Genomic DNA, 22,079 nt, shown 5'->3' with positions numbered 1-22,079 from the left:
CTGAGTTTGACATCATACGGTATCAAATACCCCTTAGGCTAGTTTGGGTCAGCCGTCCTGGCCATGTCCCCTCCCAGTTTCCTCTGAAAATTAACTATCCCAGCCAAACCCAGCACACTACTGCAGCTTTACCCCAAGCGCACTGGGAAATCAATTCTGTTGCGCAGGGGTGTGGAACTCCCCTATGGTACCACAGCTCTGCTTGTGAGCTAACACTTCTTAAATGACAAAGCACTGCACTTCTAGGAGAACATTTGCTTCTTTACAGTGATGGGTTCTCAGGCTGCCTTTGCTTCTCTGAATCTAACTTCTAAACATCAGAATGCAGTTGCATTTCCAAGCACCTAACACCACACAATATGAACCTACAAGGCGAATTAAAAACATAGTACATACAGCTTCTCTACTAGCTCTTTTCTAGAGACAGAGCTACAGAGGCACAAAAACCCATTGTACTTGGTTTGCATCCACAAGAAGAACAATTACTCCTGGCAGACAGTTATGCTGAAAATGCAGGAAACTGCAGAGACCTTCAGGGTGGGAAGTTTGTGCTCTCCCCTCAGTGGTAAGGAAGATTATCAGTTTGAGAAAGATGCTGAAGAGGGAAGCTGTGGATTTTGATAATGAAGGGCTGGGGATCAGAGGTTGCTGTTGTGTATTTGGCTTGTGGAGAGTCAGTTGCTTAGGAGGGAGTGTCTACAGAAGACTCCACTACTACTTGCAGGTGATGACACAAGAAAACACAGAAAGTGTCAACATACATTTCCAAAACTGTCAGGATCAATGAGATGCCTTTCTTTTTATTAAAAAAAAAAATTCTTCCATTTTCCTCTTCATTCTCTTTTCCCAGGACTACATCAGAAAGGGTGTTGCATTATAGTTTTTGGGTGCTGTGGACCACTGGCAATACTTACTGTTGCTGGCAACTGCCAGGGTGCATGACACCCATCTTTTCCACAACCCTTTTTGAAAGAAGCTGTGATCCACTGAGTTGCATCCTGACACCTTGGCAGCATGTCTCCCACCTGGCATACCAGCTCATGGGCCAGCTCCCTCAGTACCTCTTCTGTTACTGCTGAAACAATTATCAAGTGACAAAAGAATGTGTTTGGCTGTCCAGAAGCAAGGTAGAAGTCTTACCGGAAGGGCTGCCCACTGGCTAACCATAAGGACTCAGTTTCTTTGCCATTTCTAGCAAAACATCTTAAAGATCAAGGGAAAGAAAAGATGGCTCAAACCTCAGGTGAAACCAGGATTACTGCCAGTGACTGCTGCAATTGCTCACAAGAATTACGGCATCCAAGTCAAAGAGACTCAAACATAATATTTGCACAAAATACATAACTGCTGCTTGCTTTGCTCTTACCAGTTTATTGTTGTGAAAGCAATAAACTGTCATTAATCTCAATTTCTATCAGCTTATGGATGACCTCTGATAACCTATGGCTTTGTCCCTATCAAATTATTTATGAAAACTTAAGGGAAATTACAAGTTTCTGTCAAAATAAGCTGGAACAAAACAAAACCCACACCAGTCAAGCATGTTTGAGAAACAAGGCAAAATTGGATACAGGTACATGCACTTATGCGTAAGTCTGAAATCAAGTGCTCCTGAGCATGTTGAAGGCCACAAGGATGATGTGACCCTAGCAGGAGTTGTGCATTTAGCCAGAAAGTGATTCTTGTATTCTGCCACTAACAAGGGCCTGAGAGAGCACACAGAAACTTCTCACTGAGGAACAAGAGATGCATGTGAAAAACTGACTGCAGAGACTGGGCATACAGAGCCCAAGGAAGGGTGGTAACAATTACATTTATCACTCTTATTAACACTTGTCTTTCCTCAGCTCTCAGTGGATGCAGTGATCCATAAGGACAAGTGAACAGGCTTGGCTTTCATTCCACGATTATGTATTTTCACTTTTCCATGCTGCTGTTTCCAAGAGGAAAAAAAACAACACAGGGTGTTGAGATCTGCTCCCAGAGGCTGAAGCCCCTGATCCAACAGGAGAAGAAGAGAGTAGGTAACTGCCTCAGTAGTCATCATTCAGTATTACTGGTCATTACTCAGCATTATTCAATTTACAGGCAACCTCAGACTGTAAAGCCAAAACATCTTTCTCACCAAGTATATCCTGCTATTGTTATTACACACAAAAACCATTGGCATGATGAACTTCCAGACGTCACAGTGATGCTGGGAAGATTAGAAGGATGCTCCCATGCTAGTCCAAACTGAAGTTCAATGTTGTAAACCCTGATCCAGGAGCTGAGATTCAACATATGACAGCTGGAAAAAGGAAGGAATGTGGCTCTGCTCTGTATTTCATCCAGCTTCAGTACTTCATTTTTAATGACACCTCATAATTGAAACCGTGTCTGTATCTGTGTACTTGTTTTGCAAGTATAGTTTCCATGGGAGTGTCATAAATTTGGGTGAATGGCAGAAGGTAAAAAAGCATTATTCTGTGTGACATGATGTCACTCAGCAAGATCAGAGGAAACAGGAGCAGGTCAGGGAAGCATGACTCTGTTCATTGTTCTAGTCAGGTACAACATATTCAAACACCTTTGTAGCCCAGAGGCACAACAGAAGGCATATTATAATAACTAACTGTATCAAAAGGCTGAAGACCTGGTGGTTCTGTTCAGAGTGCACAATGCAAGAACTAGAATGGAACAGAGAATGGCCCAGAAGAGGATTCCTTACCTGGAGTGACAGAAGTTAATTTCCAGATCTGGTCATCTTCTCCAAGTGCCTGCAAACTTTCAAGTAAAGGTTTGATGTACTACAGATGGTTCCTGTTCACTCAGGAATTATGTCCACCTACCAACATCAAAGCTGAAGTAGTGTAAGGTATCTTTATGGCCCTGGAGCCTATATTATCTTCGGCTTTGCAGCAGTCCTGCTTCAGCAGAGGCCTGTCTTCCAGTGCTCTGGCATGGAGCAGGCATAGCAGATAACATACTTTAGGTTTCCTAAATGATTCCCCAGCATGGGTATTTACTTCAGAATCCAAGGAGATCCATTACTTCTGCTGACGTAGTCTTGGAATTGCACCAGATCATGTCTGGAGAATAAAGTCATCAAGCACAAGGACCCCAGCATTGCTGTTTTTGGAGACTGGCTCGAAGATGAAGTCAAGCTCATTGTACCAGGCTGCTGTTGACCAAGGTCCAACGGGGACCACAAGTGTAAATTGCAACTGGTCAGTGTAAAAAAGTAAATAGTCCAACAAAAGCATTTTCCAGGTAATTTTCAACTGTAGCTCCACAAAGTGCACAGAAGGCATAACACAGAACTTAGCGATGGATAAACTTCTAAACATCCATGAAAATTCACTAGAATAAATATGGAGCCTAAGTATCCTCACTATTACTTCATTCTGAGAATCAAATTCGAAAGACTTCTTGATTCAAAGAATCAATACAGACTTAGCCAGAAAAATCTATAAGCTGTACAAGCAAAGTTGTGGGTTTTTTTGTTTGTTTGTTTCTTTTTTTTTTTTTTTTTTTTTTTTCCTGGTTTTGGTTGGTTGGTTGGTTTTGAGGGTTGGGCGGGAGGGGCGGGGAGGTGTGGGTTTTTTGTGGTTTGTTTATTTGTGTGTGGAGGTTTTTTGGTTTGTGTTTTTTATTTTCCCATAAATCAGATTTAGCTGCACTCGTCAACTTGCAAAGTATTCCCTTAAAGTTAACTTCATTTACTTTACTTTTAGAAACTGAAATAACAGACCAGATTTAACTAAACCAAACTCCATATTTGAAGTTTACATATGGCTGGCAAGCACATTTTAGATAAAGTAGAAGAAACTTTCATTTGTATGATCTTCTTGCAAGATATAAAAACAAGAGAAAATTAACAACAGTGAAACAAAGGTCAAAACTTTTACTATCCATACTACAAGATTTCTAAAGCAACTGCAAGACGTATGATTCTCAGATGTGATACTAAATAGACCTTCAAAGCGTCATGTGAAATGCACAGGATCAGATTAATTCCTTGGCTTTTTTTGGAATAAATGATTTATAAAAGTATTGGCTTCAGTGACATGAGTACCACTTAAAAAAAAATCTACAAATAGCCCAATACAAAACAGAATTTGTACTCTTTTTCACTTAAAAAGACTTATTTTCCCTTGTGTTTTGCCTACATTTGCACACATTTCACATTGGAAATTCAGATGTCAAGTTCATTCTTTTCCATGAACTATGATCAACCTTCTTTTTTGACAGTTCTCCTCTACAAATAAAAGTTTTTCAGATATGACCTCTTCTCTTCCATCTGTGAAGCCACTGTGACCTCTTGTGGTTATCTCCTTCTAAATCCTCAATAACGGGATTTACTGCTCTGAGCCCCCAGGTAATTCTCAAAGGATTCAAGTCTGTGCTTGAGTGCTTTGTTAAACCAGGGCAAAGAAAAAGACAAGTTTTTCCATTAAGAGAGACCTGCATTCTTTTTTCCTAATAAATATTTCAGGGCTTTTACAGCTGCAAAAGTGATGCAGTGACAGGATTTAATCATGCTAATTCAGTTTCTTTGTGATGAATGAGGATGTTTGACCATTCACTTTTCACCCGAATTTAATACCAGAAAGATCTTACAAAGGTATTGCAAACCCTCCTAAGACTATTTCATTGAGAAGACAGAAAAAGACCACACCAGTACCACTGCTTATTTGGTTTGTGTGGACTTGTTCTTTGCATTAGTGCAGGAAGTCAAGCTCCTTATCCAAAAATCTCCTTTTCTCCCACTTTAAAAATTAACAAGGAATTATAGAAGTAACCACACCATACAAGAGCCACTCCAAGGTATCTGGGCATGCAGTACTACTGGTTCTGTGTAACCAAAGATGAAAAGTGTTCCTTTTTTTTTTTTTTTTTAAGATAGCACAGGTCAGGATAAATTAGGCAGACAAGATAACTCAAACATTTTTACAGAAATAAAAATCTTTGGCCAACAAAAGACAACATTTCTCAGAAACAGACAGTATGATCAGACAGCTCAGCAGTAAAGATGACAGGAAAAAAAATAGAACAAGATTTGGGGGGTAAATGCTTGTACCAAAATAAAGCAACTTTGTCAACTCCAGGTACCAACACCTCTCAACTGCTGGTCCCTCTCCATGCCCTCACACATACACAGCCCCTGTTGAGCCCAGAGGTTCTCAGCCTCAGGTCAGTGAGCAGAAGGCACATGTGCCTTTGCCTGTACAGCTGCAGCTCAGCATTCACAATACTAACTCAAGGTGGATTTGTGCTAATAGACTAACACAAAATGCAGCTAAGGGAGATAGAGGCACCACTACTTCTGCTGCTGCACACAAGAAACAAGGTATGTGACAAAGTTGGGTGTACAGTTGCAGAAAAGGAAGCTGTTGTATCTAGGTTCTCCAGAGTTTATCCATCGGAGCCTTATATCAAATCTCTAACCAGAGAAAGAAGCAAGGAGATACCTACCTTTGTGCTCCCAAGGTGATCTCCAGACCCAGTCCGGTAAACATTTAAATAGTCATGTACTACAGCTGTTAGGTCAGACATCAAGCTATCCATTAGAGACGAGTGGAGCAGCAGCAGGTACATCGCCTTCAGAGCGAGTGCTTCAAGTAGAGAAGCTGGAAAAGGTCTCAAGAACCACATGTCAGGATTCTCCTGTGTATTCCAATGCAAATGAAAACAGTTACTTAAGAAACAAAAATTATAACAAAGCTTTTCTTCACATCCTTCTGCAGTTTACAACATATCTCCCGATGCTGATCTCTATTTACAGTGCCACTGACTGCTTGCAGCTTCTAAGGCCACCTATGTACAAGCCTGTGGATATTAGCAAAGATGGAGTTTGGGAGGAGGGATTGATTCTTTAAAAACAAAACAAGTGAAGAACAACAACAAACCAAAACCAAACACGCGTGTATTCCAGCATTTAATACTAGGTTTTCTCTCACCCACCCCTGAAACTAGGTAGGTTGGATTCCTAAGGGCTGAGCTGAAAGATCTAAAGAAAATTTTAAAAACCCACAATCCCATCAAAGGAGCTGGGGAAGCATCTGGGGATAGCAACACCTTCAGCCATTACAACTAGAACCAGAAGAAATGTGAAAATAAGCCCCAGTTAAGCAGCATGACCATGATACCCTGAGCAAAACTGGCACTACAGAGTGGGTCACTCTGATACACTTCCTATGTATATAATACACAGTCATTTTCCACTTCTAGTCTTCAGATCAATAGGAGGATTTGGTTTGGTAAACTAAGGAAGGCATCTTGTCATTTGGCTTAGATGTGCCATACTGAATTCTCTAAATTGAAATTTTGAGAGACACTATTAGAATTCAAAAACTTATATAAAAATAAAGCTGTGTTCAAATTAGAGGTTTCACTGAGTAGCTATTATAGCAATGTCAAAAAACAGTTAATCAAGATTTTCAATAAAGATTATAAGTCTATGAATAGGCAGTACAAAACCACCCAGATTTACTCAGGAAGTTACAAGACCAGTATAAAAGGAGAAAAAACACTCTGGTAGGAAAGAACACTCTGTTCAGTAAAGAAATCCTATCTATACAGTGAGGTCTCATTAAGTATCTAATTTCCATAGTTAGTAGCTGCTTTGGAAGTCTTCTCCACCACCCACCCAAAAAAGCAACGTCAGGTGATTAAAAATACAGCAAAAAGATGCCAGAACTGGCACTAGCTTATTTATATACTATTTAAGTAATTTGGTATCCTTCTGTAAGGTCACCCACCTAGTGGATGGAGGTAAGGCAGTGGATGTGGTTTTTCTGGATTTTAGTAAGGCTGCTGATACTGTCCCTCACAGCACCCTTCTGAACAAGCTGTCTGACAGGGGTGAGCAGCTTAACGGTGCGCTGGGTGAAGAACTGGCTGAAGGGCAGAGCTCAAAGGATTGTAGTGAATTGGGCTACAATTGGCTGGTGACCAGTCACCAGTGGTGTTCCTCAGAGTTCAATTCGAGGGCCAGTTCTGCTGAGTATAACACAGTGTTTCAAAAAGATCAACCCAATTTGAAATCACTGTCTCTGCAACTGGGTCCATCTTCTTGAAACACCTTGTATTTATCAACAATCTGGATGCAGGAATCAAATGTACCATTAGCAAGTCTGATTATGATACCAAACAGGGAAGTGCTGTTGACTCTCTTGAGGGACAAGATGCCTTGCAGAAGGATAGATTGGACCGCTGGGCTACAATTAACGGGATTAAATTTACAAGTCCAAATGCCAGATTGCGCACCTAGGACGGAGTACCAGCAGGCACAAGTATAAATGGGGAGAGGAGTGGCTGGAGAGCAGTCCTATAGGAAGGGATCTGGGGAGGCTGGTCTGCAGCACTCTCTAGGAGTCAGCAGTGAGCCCTGGCAGCCCAGAGGGCAGACCACATCCTGAGGTGCATCAAACACAGCAGAACCAGGTGGTCAGAAGAGGTGATTATCCTGCTGTATTCAGCCTTGGTGCAGCCTCACCTCGAGTACCATGTACAGTTCTAGGCCCCACAATTCAAGGATTTGAAGGTTCTCAAATGCATCCAGAGGATGGCAACAATGCTGGTAACGGGGCTGGAAGGAATGGCCTGGAAGGAGCAGCTGAGGACTTTGGGCTTGTCTAGTTTGGAGAAAAGGAGGCTGAGAGGAGATGTCATGGTTCCCTCCAGCTTCAGGAAGAGGGGAAGCAGGGAGGGAGGTGCTGAGTTCTGACCTCTGGTATCCAATGACAGGACATGTAGGAATGTTGAGATCTGCACCAGAGAACATTTAGCCTGGACATCAGGAAGCATTTCTTTACAGAGAGGGTGGTCAAACACTGGAAAAGGCTTCCTAGAGGGGTGGTTGATGCCCCAAGCCTGTCAGTGTTTACAGGCATTTGGGACCATGCTTTAGCTTTCGGTCAGCCCTGAAGTGGTCAGGCAGCTGGAGTAGATGATCATTGTAGGTCCCTTCCAACTGAAACAATCTCTTCCATTCTATTCTGTTTTTCAAGCTTATGTTCCCCAAGTCTTAGGAGCTCCTGGCTCATTAAGTTTTCCCTTGCTTGTCCTCATATGAAAGATTAACCAAAACAAGGACAATAGAGAATAACGATTTGGCAAATGCTGTTGAACTGCACAAGTAAGAAGAAAATTGACACACTAATTTTTTCATTCTAATAGTGCTGGCAGTAAAAGTTTCCTCTTCCCCTACTTGTTCCAGGATTCATTTTAACCAACTTGTTCTGTTGGAACTAGGTTTAAGAATTAGTCAAATATATTAAGATGTCCAGAACATTTTTTTTACACAAGTTATATATCTCCTCTATTGTACAAGCTTTGTGGTTCTTCAAAACCTCAATTTCAAATGAGCTATTAGGAAACACCAGCATAAGCCCTGATGCCAACTAAAGCTTACATCCATCTCTCAAGTCAGTGTTACAAAATGTCCTTAACTATAGCAATTTGACCACTGCATAGTACCATGCTCTTAAAAAAAAAAAAAAGTCAGAAACATCTCAAGACAGGCAAAGCACAGCTCACAACTGAGTCTTCAAAAGGTACCTCACTGAATCACTCACTGAAGCCATCTGCTGCGTGCACTTCATGATGGCACCCCATTTGGAAGGTATCTTCAAGTGCTGCACCAAGCATTCATGTAACGTGCAGACACGATGCGGAAGGAAGCCACCTGTTGCCATTGAGAACTGCAGAGCATCAGCAACCTGCGATGGAAGGGATAAATATGCCATGACCAGCATCCATTAACCCAAGGCAAACAATGTGGAGGTTTGACAGCAGGGATGCATATTACAAGTATGCTGCAAACAAATTAATCCTCATTTTGACTGCATGCAGTTGCAGAGCTAGTAATCTGACTCTTTAAAGCTGTTAAGTTAAAGTATAAATTAAATTTGAAGAATGATTTATAAGTTACATGTTGTATTAGTCTAGGGCTCCTAGCCCAGTACTCATCTCCAGGCAGCAGGTGTTTAGGAGCAATATCAGGAGAGAGTAAACATACAGTGATACTTCCCCAGGATACTTATGGTTCTGCTTTTTATCCCGAACCCGAAATAGTGATGCAATGTAATGAAAACAGGATGACAGAATATTTAACTTCTTCAAAACCTTTTGTCTAAAACCTGATTTTGCCAGTAACATTAATCATTGACAGCAGACAGAGCCAGAAGGGAAGCAGACAACAACCTCCAGCAGTAACTGCATGGCATAGCATTTGCTTGCTTCTCGGCCTGGTTTCAACCCTTTTACCCTTTTGCAGTAAGAGAAGGAACAGCCCTGACTCTTGCTGCTAAATAGCAAATGCAAAGACGAGTAAGACTGTTGCAACAGGTGCAGAGAGAAGACAAAGGAAAAAGGAAGCCTGGAAGAGAATCCAGGGGAATGGAGAGGAAAAAACAAAAAGCTTTCACCTACACTCAAAATCTGAGACTGAGCCTGTTGTTAGAACAACCTACCCTTCAGGCTTCCTCACCTACTCAGAAGCCCCCACTGACACCACAGCCCTTTGCTCCTTACTATGGTCTCCTGAAAAACCTTGAGTCAACACAAGCATCCACAATCCCACCAACCAAGCTATGAGCTTACAGGGCAGCCCAGTTTCACTGCAAGGGTTACACCTGAAGCCACTGTTTGAGCTGTTCTACCACACGCTGCCCATGTACTAAGACCAGCCCATGTAGTGCCTGGCAGCACCAGCTCAGCCCCTGCAACAGTGACCTCTTCTGGCCTCTTACAGTGAGGGTAAATTCCAAGACCAAACCCCCATTCCTAACTTATCTATAAAGTCTTTGTGGGGGGGGGGGGGAAATCTTCCTGTCCAATAGCAAAGGCAAACAAGCTGGTACGATTTATTAGTGAATAAAGCTGCCTCTAAGGCATCATCTAAATAGCTAATTGCTGCCTTCTCTGGGAAAGAAGCCATGTATTTGCTAAGTCTACCAGAAGAAAGAGCTAAGCCAATCCATTTACTGAATTTCCAAGGAATAAAAGATTGCATGAAGGTATTGTGAAGAAAATGCACAACGTCAGAGCACCACAAGTAGAACAAGCAATCCTGGACTGCCCAAAGAAATGTGAGACCTCCTATGCTCTGTGATAGGACAGAGAATCCAGGACTGCCTATATTTCTGCTAGGCTGACTATTACTACATTGTTGAAGTCCAAAGAAGTCTACAACCACCAGCTGAAAAGTGGCAGGAAACATACCTGGAGAAAGGAATTGCAACAATTCAAACTGATGAGAAGAAAATGGAGAAGACCCAGGTGAGGCTGACCTTCACTGGACTGTAAGCACAAATCACCAGGTAGAGAAGTTTCCATCACTGAGCAGTCCTTTGTATTGTACTTCTGACCACTAAAACTTTCTCCAGCTTTTCATTCTTAAGTGGCCAAATGCAGATGAAGAGGAATCTCGGGAAAGACCTCCTCAGGCAATCAGTTACTTTTACTCAAACTCAAAATAAGATGATTATCAAAATCTATGGAAATATATTCCATCCTTCTAGATAGTTAGAGAGTTTCTAGTAAAAGGCTTCAATGCTTTCCAAACAAGGAGAGGAAAAAACTTAAATATTTAAACAAAAATGAAAGTATCTTTGTGATCAATGTTCATAAGAAGTCTAATCTGAAGGAACAGGGTTATAGAATAAACTCACCCACAATTAATATCACGTTTCAGCTTTCACTCTGAAAAATCTTTGTTCAAAGCCACTGCATGCTAATGGCTTGGCTTCAAGGACAGAAAAACTACAACATGCTAAAGAGTAGCATATGTGTATCGATCTATGGAACCAGACAGCAACAGTGGCTTCCTCACTTGTACCTTTTATGATTAAGCCTTGCACTGGCCTCTGCCTTAAGGAAAATCTCAAGCTATCAAATTTTCCTTATTCTTTCAGCACACACCTCTAGGAAGAATAGTATTATTTCCTTTGATAGTACACAGATATGCAACCAACAACATTTTACAACAGGCAGTAATTTCAGAGTGTGAGCATGCTCTAGCCTCATAATGCAGCGCAGAAGTGTCCCAGAAGGCAAAGTTAGGGCCATAAGAACTGACAACAGCCAGTTGCTGGCTCACTATGCAGCTTTTTAGGCTGCTACAGCCCAACAGGGACACACATACACACCCCAAGGCAGTCAAATGGGCAACAGGAGAATCAGACTTCCACAAACATTTCAACAGGTGATGCTTAAGTACCGTAAGAACATCAATGGGGAAGAGAGTCAGTGAACATCAGAAACCTTTCACTGCCTTTTCATGTTGTGTTAATTATATTAGGTTACTTATTGCAAGGAATAAACAGTTAAAGCAACTGGCAAAAACCACAGATAAATTTTTCAAATTGTGCAGGCAGAATCCCCTCTAACCCAGAGTTCTTCATCCCATTGCTGTGTTTTTAAGTAGAGTCTCACTTGCGCACACAGCCTGTTCCAATTTTAACCACACTGAGAAGCTGTCTCTAAGAAGTGCTTCACAAAAAGCATCCACGACAGTTTGCTCAGAGGAATCTCCCAGTTATTTGCTCCAGCAGTACAGAGTAAAAGACGAGACAGTTCAATTCCACAGTATCAGGTACACTACAGGGTTGCCAAAACCAGGATACTTCTCTAGCTTAGTTACATTAGAAGTAGTATTCCATCCAACAAATCAAAGTAATTGAATCTAAGCCTAGAGATATATCAGTGCAAGGAAAGCAGTCATGTCAGTTCATACCAAGACAATAGAACAATGAATGCAATTGTGGATAGTTCTGGTAATTTCCACTGTACCAGTTAGCTGTTCTAGCCAGCACAGTTGGGAGCACTGGTGGGAATTTTCAACCCTGCCTTTTTAATGCAGTCAAGACTTAACAATGACACTGACTAGTATTTCACCTGTAATGGATTAACATATTTTTAGGAGTGAAAGGCCAAATTAAGATGAGAAAAGGACAGAGAGAAACCTCTGCTTTATAAAGCTTACTAGGTAGCCCAGGCTAGGGCTTTGAAGAGTTACTATAGACAGTCATATCTATGGCATGAAAAGCCAGTATACAGGCAAGGACAAATCATATGTTAACTATGCATAACATATCCATGCCCACTATGAAAGATTATAGACATTATGTAATTTTCTTCTCTCTCAAAAGGCTCTAATTCTCCTGTTAGTCATGCAACACTAACTACAACAACTACCAGGGCCAGCAACAGCAAAAACAGATCTTTTGTAATAACCTGGCCTGTTCTATCATTTCCACCACTGCTTTTATTAGCAGGTGCTTTGCAGTGCTGGATACCCGTAGCCTGAATTTGCTTCTATACTCATGAAAGGGGCAAAAAACAAAACAAAACAAATATAAAGCACAGGCCAACCTGGCTCCTGTTTAAGTCACTGCAGCTTCAGGTTGTGCCAGGTTTGACCAAGACCAGCTAATACACCTTAAAAAAACCCACAACACCACCACCACACAAAAAAAAAATTATACATGCTGCTAATATCAGATATTAACTACCCTTTTAAAATAAGTCTACCCAAGACTCTAAATAACACTATCAGCCTTGCCTGCTAGTTGTTCTAAGCTAGAACAAAACCACTAGATGGTTCAACAACTGTCACATTCTAGTGATGTTAAACCTTCTCTGAGAGAATGCCCTGAACAAGGCTGAAGTTTCTCTTATTGAAACTTCTGTTCTCATCCAGAATATTTGAAGGGTACCTGTGTATCAAAGACATTGAAGAGGAGGACACTGTACTGGTGAAAGAGGCAGTCTGAGATCCAGCGGCAGTCATGCATGACCTGAGGCAAGAAAGAGCTGTCAAATTTGTGTCCAACTGCAACTTTTTGGTGCAGCTAGATCATTATTTATGTATATGTATTTATGTATATGATCTCTGCCACCACTAATGTCCTCACATATCCTGTACCCTTACCTTCAAGATGTTTTTATCTTCCAGTACCATTTGCAATCCATTTTTGAAAGCCTGAGGTCCCAGAAGGAAGATATCAAATAGAAAAATACAGCTCTTTGTTGCCACCTACAACAAATTCAGTTGCAGAGAAAAGGAGTGATGGACAGAAGAACAGAGGATTTGAAAGTAGGAGAGAGTGCACTGTCACCCACAAACCATCATCTCCTATGTACAGGCTTATGTTGTGGAGAGCAGGTTTAGTTTCCTTACCACTAATTCATAAACAAGTTTTGTTTTTTCCAGGGATGCTCAGAGACTCTCACAGTAATTAGAAAGAATGACCCAGTAGTTTACTAGACAGAGTTAAATACAGCATTTTGAGGCATATCAAAAGCAAACCCTATGCATAGTACTTAAAATAAATTCCTGTATCTCTTATGGTGACACTTCTAACCAACTACTTCCAACAAAATTCTTGTGCCCATGACATTCCTTTAATTGTTAAAGACCACTTCCCAAAAAATAAAGGACATAGTTTTCCATCCCAGGATTTCAAACAGGATATAAAATTCAGGTTTTGCCTATTTTCAATTTCATAATGGTTTAACAAAAGCTGTTATATGAAAGCAATTTAGCTATACCAAAGCAAACATTTTGTGGGCACTACTTCTGCATGAGTAAGTTTGAAGTATGAACTCCAACACAAGTTTTGCTTTGGATAAATACCTTCACTTTTAAACCTACTTAAACTGATTTTGAGCGAAAACATTAAGCTATTCACCCTTCCTTTTCAGATGCTGTTAATATCAGAGCTAATTAAGATACTGTATCATCTTTAGATAGATTTTACTCCTTCAATTAAATTTAAATTGTGATTAGGTCTTGCAGTTTTTCAACAGGTAACAGCTGTACTAGTACAATGCACCTCTCTCTACCTGTATACAAGTATACAAAGATGGCTAACCAAATATGTTACATTGCTATATACATATGTAGATATTACATACAAGTTAGAGTTATTATTGTATTGCCTTATAATGGCATAATTCTTTCCATAACAGGTCTTCTATGAAATACATGACTTGTCTTGAAAAAAATCATACCCCTTACCAAAACAGTTACATGAGCCAGTCTTAAACATGGGATAATCCCCAAGTGTTTCCAGTTATGCCTCTGTTTAGTGGCACATTTTGGAAAATATCTGCCTCTTACCTCAAGCCATGAAAGTTTTCCATAACGACTCAAATTAACACCTTCTCCTGCTACACTGACAACACACTGCTGTTTTAGCTGCAGCACCTAATGAAAAAAATAGGGATAAAATAAATAGTGCCAGAGAATGATGGGCAGAGGGACAAATAGTAAAACTGCAATTTTTCTCGTCACGATCCATATTTAAAAACATAAATACTGATCAAAACCATAATGATTCTCAGATATATTAGTGATCCAAGAGAAACAGACACAGTATCAGTCCAGTTACAGTACAACAGCTGGAAATTCTGCAACCAGAAATATCAATGATTAATTCAGCAGAGATTACAGGTAACTAAAGAATACAGACTCCCTTGATCTCCTCCCAGGAAATTCTCCTAAGTAGGTTTTAGGAACTTCCTTAAGATCACTTAAAGAAAATGTTCCTTTTAGTTAAAAAGGAGAACTTATTTTATAAGTATAAAAGAAAAACCTGCTACTCTCAGACAGAAAAAGTTTTCAGACAATTAAGATAAAGCAACCTGTAGTGTGCATGTAACACAAGAGTAGAAGGCAAACAAAATTTTTTAAAAAGAGCTTTTTTTTTTTTTCCAAGGAACACTTAAGATTCCTCTGTAAGCAGGGAAATCTCTTCCTGTGGGGAAGAGCTTTTTCTTCTCTATGTGCAACAGATTTACCATAATAAGAGTCCAAATCACAACTGATGTTACTGCAAGACAAAACGGAACGGAGGACCTACAGTATTGCTGGTCTAATTCAGGATCTAAAAAATAGCACTAAATTTAATCATAGAATCATTTCAGTTGGAAGAGACCCTCAGGATCATCGAGTCCAACCATAACCTAATCTAACTCTAGCACTAAACCATGTCCCTAAGATCCTTGTCTAAATGCCTTTTAAACACCTTCAGGGATGGTGACTCCATCACTTCCCTTGGCAGCCTGTTTCAATGCCTGACAACCCTTTCCGTGAAGAATTTTTTCCTAACATCCCATCTAAACCTCCCATGGTGCAACTTGAGGCCATTTCCTCTTGCCCTATCACTTGCTACTTGGGAGAAGAGACCAACACCCTCTATGTTACAACCTCCTTTCAGGTAGTTGTAGACAGCAGTGAGGTCTCCCCTCAGCCTCCTTTTCTCCAGGCTAAACAGCCGCAGTTCCTTCAACTGCTTCTCATCAGACTTGTGCTCCAGACCCCCTCACCAGCTTCATCACCCTCCTCTGCACTCTCTCTAGTATTTCAATGTTCTTCTTATGACAAGGGGCCCAAAACTGAAAGCAGGATTCAAGGTGCAGCCTCACCAGTGCTGAGAACAGTGGCACAATCACTTCTCTAGTCCTGTTGGCCACACTATTCCTGATACAAGCCAGGATGGCATTGGCCTTTCTGGCCACGTGGGCACAACTGCTGGCTCATATTCAGCCGGCTGTCAATCAACACTCCCAGATCCCTCTCTGCCAGGCAGCTTTCCAGCCACTCTTCCCCAAGTCTACAGCACTGCCTGGGGTTGTTATGAACCAAGTGCAGGACCTAGCACCCGGCCTTGTTGAACCTCATACAATTGGCCTTAGCCCAACAATCCAGCTGGTCCAGATCCCTCCGTATGGCCTCCCTACCCTTCAGCAAATCAACACTCCCACCCAGCTTGGTGTCATCTGCAAACTTATGAAGGGTACACTCAATCCCTTCATCCAGATCATTGATAAAGAGATTCAACAGAACTGGCCCCAATACTATCACTGGCTCTGAGTTCTGAAACAAAACCTTTCTACCAAATTGCTTATGTTGTTATAAATTATTTAAGATTAAAAGGTCCAAACATGTCTGGGGCTCCAAACACCTCCAAAACACAATCAATTTATTCTCCAAATGCCAACAAATCTTCATGTTATTCCCTTCCTAAACAAAGTAATTGTTCACTAAATAGTGATACTGACCCTTCAGCTCAGTTACTGGTACTACAGTCTGAAAATGGCAGCCAATACACACTGATGCAGCTTCGCATCTACCTGCTGCAAACTCACATGCACTGCATTCTTTCCCTGTATATATGCACACTTCAAACATCTTTTAATGCCACCAGAGATACCATATTTCTACTTGACTTAAAGAAGTCAGTTACCACCTATTAGACAAAATTCACTACAGTCTGCAAAAGTGATTTCCAGTGTAAGATGTCATGAATCAGTGCTAACAATCTTGCCACCTAATGGATCTACTGACAGTCAGAATAGAACAGGCTTAGAAGTCATATATACTGCATAAGAGCTTTCATTAGTACTTACTGCTGGACCAAATTTCTGCTGGAGACAATCAACAACTATGTATTCCACAGTCTCCCCTTTCTTCTCCTCTAAAAGGAAGAAAAAAGAAACCCACCTCATTAGATGCTCCCACTACTCAAAATTTGCACAACGTACGTATTCTAGTTGTACAACCACACTGCTTTTTTGGTTCAGTTGGTTTACTTCTTCCCTCTCTACTTCCTGAACACACCCAAATCACTGAACGGTCTGATTTGGATGTGTACAGTCTAGAGCATGAGCCAAAATTATGGTTTTTGACAGAAAAACTGTCTGTTGGAAAGTGAGTTGCAGTGTTATGGTGTATAAAGGAAATTAAAATATTTCTGTTTAAAAAATTACATCAATTAAAAAAAGCCCCCTAATTTCCAGGCTTGTCCAAGAAAGGAAAAATATAAAAACTAACAGACAGTGACACCACAGAACACAGACAACTTAAGTGATCAAGGGGGCAAAGAGAATTTAAGCCAGATTTTAATATTTTTTAACACCAGCTTTATAATTTTTAACACCTGCTTAACAATGTCTAATGAACAGGTAAATAAGGGTTCTCTTAAAGATTCTCCCTTCTCTTTTGGCAAGATGCAAATGTTAATAATATGCATCCATGACAACGTAAGGACTTCTAAACTCTAAAATAATAAGTCAGCTGATCATAAGAACAAATTTTTAAAGGCTCTCCCAGATCACATCAACCTGTGCTCATTTTCTCCCCCATGACTCAGGTAAATGCAGATAACCTTCTGTTAGCCTGCACAGGTCTTGCACTCTGGTCACAGCTCTGAGAGCTGAACGAGCTGATCCCATTTTAGATCTGTACCTGTATATGTGTTTACAGCAGGAACCACAGAACCAAATTAATGCGAGCACGTGACAGCCAGCATAGAACCAAACCACCATAGTCTTACTGAGCTCTGATCATGCTATGTACACATCAGGAATAAGTGTAAGATTAAAGCAATCACCAGAGAAGAATGCTCACTGATGGAAGCACTTTGCTTTCTCCAAAAGATCAGTCATGCTGCTCAGCTACTTTTAGCATTGACAAGAGCTACAAGATGATACACTCTGGAAAGCAGATGAGTTTCCTTCTGAAGTTGTGAACCTATCTGTAGGGTTATCTGAAGATAACAAGCTCTGTACCTACCCTTCTGCAACCACTGTTCTTTCAGTGTACATCCTGTTCCGCTACAGACAAATCAAGAGATCATAACCTCTGGGAAAGACTTTGTCTCACAAAGACAAACTATCTACATTACTTGACTAATATCCGCATTACCTGAGAGGGAGTATTTTAAGCTATTTGTGTCTCTGAACAGACTTTCTAGGGAAACACAAGGAGAACTCCGTGGTCCACAATCTGCTGGTCCTGAGTCTGCTTGTTTGTTCCCTTCAACAGCTGAAGTGCACCTGCATGAGCAAGGTAACCATACATAACACAGAAGTAAAAACATTACATATTCCATCAGCACAAACATTTTAATAAAGAAAATTATTTTATCCAATGACCTCTACCTGCATCCAGGCAATAAACTGCTGCACACAAAGCAACTTCCCAATCCAATGTGCATGGTTCCTAGCAGATCTTGAAACTACCCAACAATAAGCTTGTTTTGCACAAAAGGACCTTCATTTCATATAAAATTTCACATTTATTCTTAAAGGTGAAAGCAGAACCTGAACAGATGTTCACTGTAAAGCTCAGCAGTGGTTTCAAGGGAAGAAAGAGTTCAAAGTACAAGGAATGAAGCACCTGAGCTGAGCACAAGAACCACACAAGTTAGATATCTAAGTCTTTACACTGAATGGTTATTTGATCCATTAGTTAGTATGGTAATTGGAAGGCAATTTTACAAGTTCACTGTGGCAGTTGCACACACCCCAATGAGATCTGGAGTCTTCAAAACAGCAATGGATGGCTCTTTAGCACCTTTTGTGCGCCACTGTGCCTGATCTCCCACACCTTGGTCAGTCACATCACTACGCCCACACCCACAGGGCACAGTGACTCCTCACATTCCCCTCCCCTGCCTGAGGGAGCAGGAGGTGCAGGACCTTCAGGTCAACAGGCAGGGTCCTCAGCCAAGGAGGTGCCCAGGCCCAGAGAAGCTTCTGGACTATGCTTGTAGAGACTACAGCCAGATCTGACCAGGCTATAGAACAACATCCCTGCCAAAGTTCCCATTTGAATGGTTTTCTTGGAGCAGCGCGTCTGCAAACAGAGACCTCCCCTCAGATTGGGACACCATCTAAGGAGACTTCCCGGGACTGAGTGCTCTCACCTTCTCCTTAGTGAGTGATTTTCTTCTGGATAAATCCTTGAGTGAGCCCTTGCTCCTGTCAGGTGAGTGATTATTTCTTTTGGGTATCCTTGAATGAAAGAGGCCTCTTTTTGCAAGTGGGTGTATGCACAGTGTGGATCATTGTTCTCGGGTGGTCGAACAGTAATAATATCTCCATGTGGTTTATTGAACCTGCAATTTATTAAATGTTGCTGGAGTGCTGAATAATTCTGGATAAACCCAATTTCTAGGTGGTTTTCTTTGCTAAATAGTTCTGGTTAGAATAAAGTCTGTTTGGAGCTTATCACCTGCCTAAATTGATGTCTGAGGTGCCTCCATGACATTTACCAATATGTAAAACAGCTATATCCATTGTAATCAAATACAAGTTCTTAAATCATATAAAATGATAGCTTCTCAGGACCGAAAGATGTCACAAATAAGACAATTTCTATGACAGGACAGTCTGAGGTCAAGAATACTTCACTGCAAAATATAACTACTTAGTATAAATTTCCTTATACTGATATAAAACCATCCCATTATGATTACAGAGCTCCAATCATGTACCTCTCTATCTCAAGAGAACATCGGAAAACCTTTCTGGTCAGCCTTTATATGTAGCTGAAGAATCTCATATTAAAATTGTATATTTAAAGTATTAACACAGGAATCTGTTGTCGAGGTGAGCATATTCATGTACATGTGAACATAGGCTTACTTAACAAGGAGAAAGAAGACAAGACAGCAGCAAGAAACAAGACTGCTGGTAATCCCAATTCTATGTGCTTTTTAAGGATATCTCAAGGACTGTTCAGTAGACAACACTTCACTCCTACTTCTCTTAAGACTAAACTATTCAAATGTAAGAAGACTTAAAGCAAAGCCATTCAAAATACATTTGAAACATATTTTTACCAGCTTCTCAAAGTCACATTTATCTATGTTTTGAGAGCATCTGTATAAACCTAACCTTCCCAGTGCAATTGTCCTGAAACTGTTCCACCACAGACGACATGCTCATGGGAAATGGCCCCTGAAACAAGCAGCTGACAAGGAAACAAACCAAGCAAATTATTCTACCTAAGAACACTTGTGCGAAGGAGGGGAAGAAAAAAAAAAGGGGGGGGGGGGGGGGGCAAAAAGTAACAGAGGGAAATGGAAAGCAATAGTCTGAAAGAACCTTTCACACAGCTGAAGACTTCTACTCAGCACCTGGCTCACCTCTTTAGAGCAGAGAAATACAAACTTGGTACAGCTGAGCCTAACATCAGTATTATACTAAATGTAAGCTGTGACTTCCCTAGCAAGTGCATCCCACCCCGTCTCATACCATGAAAGAAATATTTCAACATACTCAGAGAGCAGTGCTGTTCCTTTCCCTGAATCCAGTTCATCTAGCAATTCCACTGCAATTAAAAAAACCCAAATTATACTGTAGTGCTGACAAGCAACTTTCTGACACTTGCTATCTCTCAAAAGAACCATAACTGATAGCAACATGATAGGACATGGCCATACATTAAAAAAAAAAAAAAAGAAACTGAACTCAAAGTATAATTTAAACAATTTAAAATTCACTCTGAAATACAATTCCATATAAAATAACTTACATCAACAGCCTAGATAAGGTATTTCAGAACTCTAGCATTTAAACAAGACTAATGACTTAGCATCCCACCAAACCTAAAGTCAGTATCAAACCACAATTGGTTACTTTATGGACTATTACATATACAGTAAAGTATGCACAAGGAAAAAGGCAGGATGGAGTCAGTTAATCACTTGGTAAGTCCAAAAGCCGCCTTCTAGCTATTTCCCCCTCACCACTTTGCTCCTTATCCCCAAAGCAAAGCAGATGCCAATGGAAAAACACAGGGCCTTTATATACTACCCCGGGCGTGTCAAACTCATTTTCACTGGGGGCCACATCAGCCTTGCAGTTGCCTTCAAAGGGCCAAATGTAATTTCAGGGCTGTACAACTCTAACTATTCCTGCACTACCCCATATGCTTATCACTAGTGAATGACAGAAAGGGGCTCAGCTAAAGAGACTATTTAATAGAGGTACTTTTGCCTGTGTCAGTAAAAGCAAAATCAAGTTAACTAGAACTTCAAGCAATTTAACTTCCCAGCAGAGTCCATTAGTAAAAGTCTTGCTTATGTAAGAACATAAACAATGAATGTAACTTGCCTCCAAGACATAAACAGGAGGCACACTTAACTGATTACCTTCAGAGTGGTTGCTTTCATCAGTGGCCTTATTGGACTTTATTCATTATTTAAATAATAAGCTTTAAAGCAGTACAATCACAAGACCTTCAGAAAACAGGGAATTTTTATTATTCCACAGATAGATAACTGGGGAACAAAAGTTGTGTGATTTACACAACATTCTAATTCCTACTAGTTTTAAAAGAAAGGATTTTAGAAGAAAGATGTGGAACCAAAAAATTCAGCAGAGTGACCAAAAGCTGGATTTAAAATGCTGAAAGAAGAGCGGGCATGATCCCTGTGCCCCACCATGTGGTATGAAAAGCCTCACCATTGACTATTTCATGGTCAAAGAACATCTTTACTCCTCGAGTGCTTCTGCCAGTTTCCAAGTTCTTCACTGAAAAGAGGGAGAGAAAAAAACAAACAAACCAACCAACATGATATACATCAAGTTCCACTGTTTGGGGTAAAAGCTTATCATTTGCAGAACAAAACGAGACCATAAGACCGGGTAGTACTATCAACTAGGGAAAAAAAAAAATCAACGAACAGGTTATTTTAAGTGACAGATTTCACTCCACAGAAGAGGGTTTCTGTAAGATGTGGGACTCAGGGCTGCGACACCTACACAGTCCCACAGCTGAGGCTACGGGCAGGTGCTGCTAACTCCATGGGCATGTTTCATTCACCCCCACTTTGGCTCCCGGGAAGCACTCACGGGCGCCCTGGAGTCGCAGTGGGCCGCCCACGCCACCCGTGGATCAGCGCCCCGGCTCGCGGGCTGGCCTACCCCTCCCGCTGCCCTCACACACGCTGAGGCGGGCACGGCCCGGCCCCGCCCGCCCGCCACGGAGAGCCTCAACCTGTCCGCAGGAGGAGGCTCCGGTCGGGGTTCACGTGCTGCAGCACCCCCTGGAAGACGCCGCATTTTAAAGTGACTCTAACGGTTCTCCCCACGAGGGAACCGAAGCGCTCGCTGTTGAGGGCCATGCAGCAGCGCAGCGAGACTCAACCCGCCCAGCGGGACACCAGCGGCGCAGAGTAACTGAGGGGTTGCGGCGGGACACCGAGGCTCCGCCCGCGGCCCAGGGGGCGGAACCACCAGAGCCCACACCCAATCACGGCGGAAGAACTCACCACAGTGGCGCTAGAGGGGCGGGG

General features: G+C 41.4%; 1 protein-coding gene across 1 annotated transcript in view; it reads right to left on the bottom strand.

Annotated features, from left to right (window-relative positions):
* EXD1 (exonuclease 3'-5' domain containing 1) overlaps positions 1-22,052 on the bottom strand; it is a gene marked incomplete at its 3' end in the record, with an annotated part of 24,587 nt that extends 2,535 nt beyond the window's left edge. The window contains 10 exon segments of the mRNA XM_082059234.1: positions 5,458-5,649; positions 8,562-8,705; positions 12,705-12,785; positions 12,920-13,024; positions 14,111-14,197; positions 16,402-16,469; positions 17,699-17,829; positions 20,059-20,110; positions 21,247-21,315; positions 21,782-22,052. Of these exon segments, the coding sequence (XP_081915360.1) occupies positions 5,458-5,649; positions 8,562-8,705; positions 12,705-12,785; positions 12,920-13,024; positions 14,111-14,197; positions 16,402-16,469; positions 17,699-17,829; positions 20,059-20,110; positions 21,247-21,315; positions 21,782-21,908 (1,056 nt within the window). The 5' untranslated portion in view covers positions 21,909-22,052.
* Positions 22,053-22,079: the final 27 nt, after the last annotated feature.

This window comes from Streptopelia decaocto (assembly GCF_964273445.1).
Source record: "Streptopelia decaocto genome assembly, chromosome: 7".
Classification (NCBI taxonomy): domain Eukaryota; kingdom Metazoa; phylum Chordata; class Aves; order Columbiformes; family Columbidae; genus Streptopelia; species Streptopelia decaocto.
This window is presented reverse-complemented; position numbering and strand designations above follow the sequence as displayed.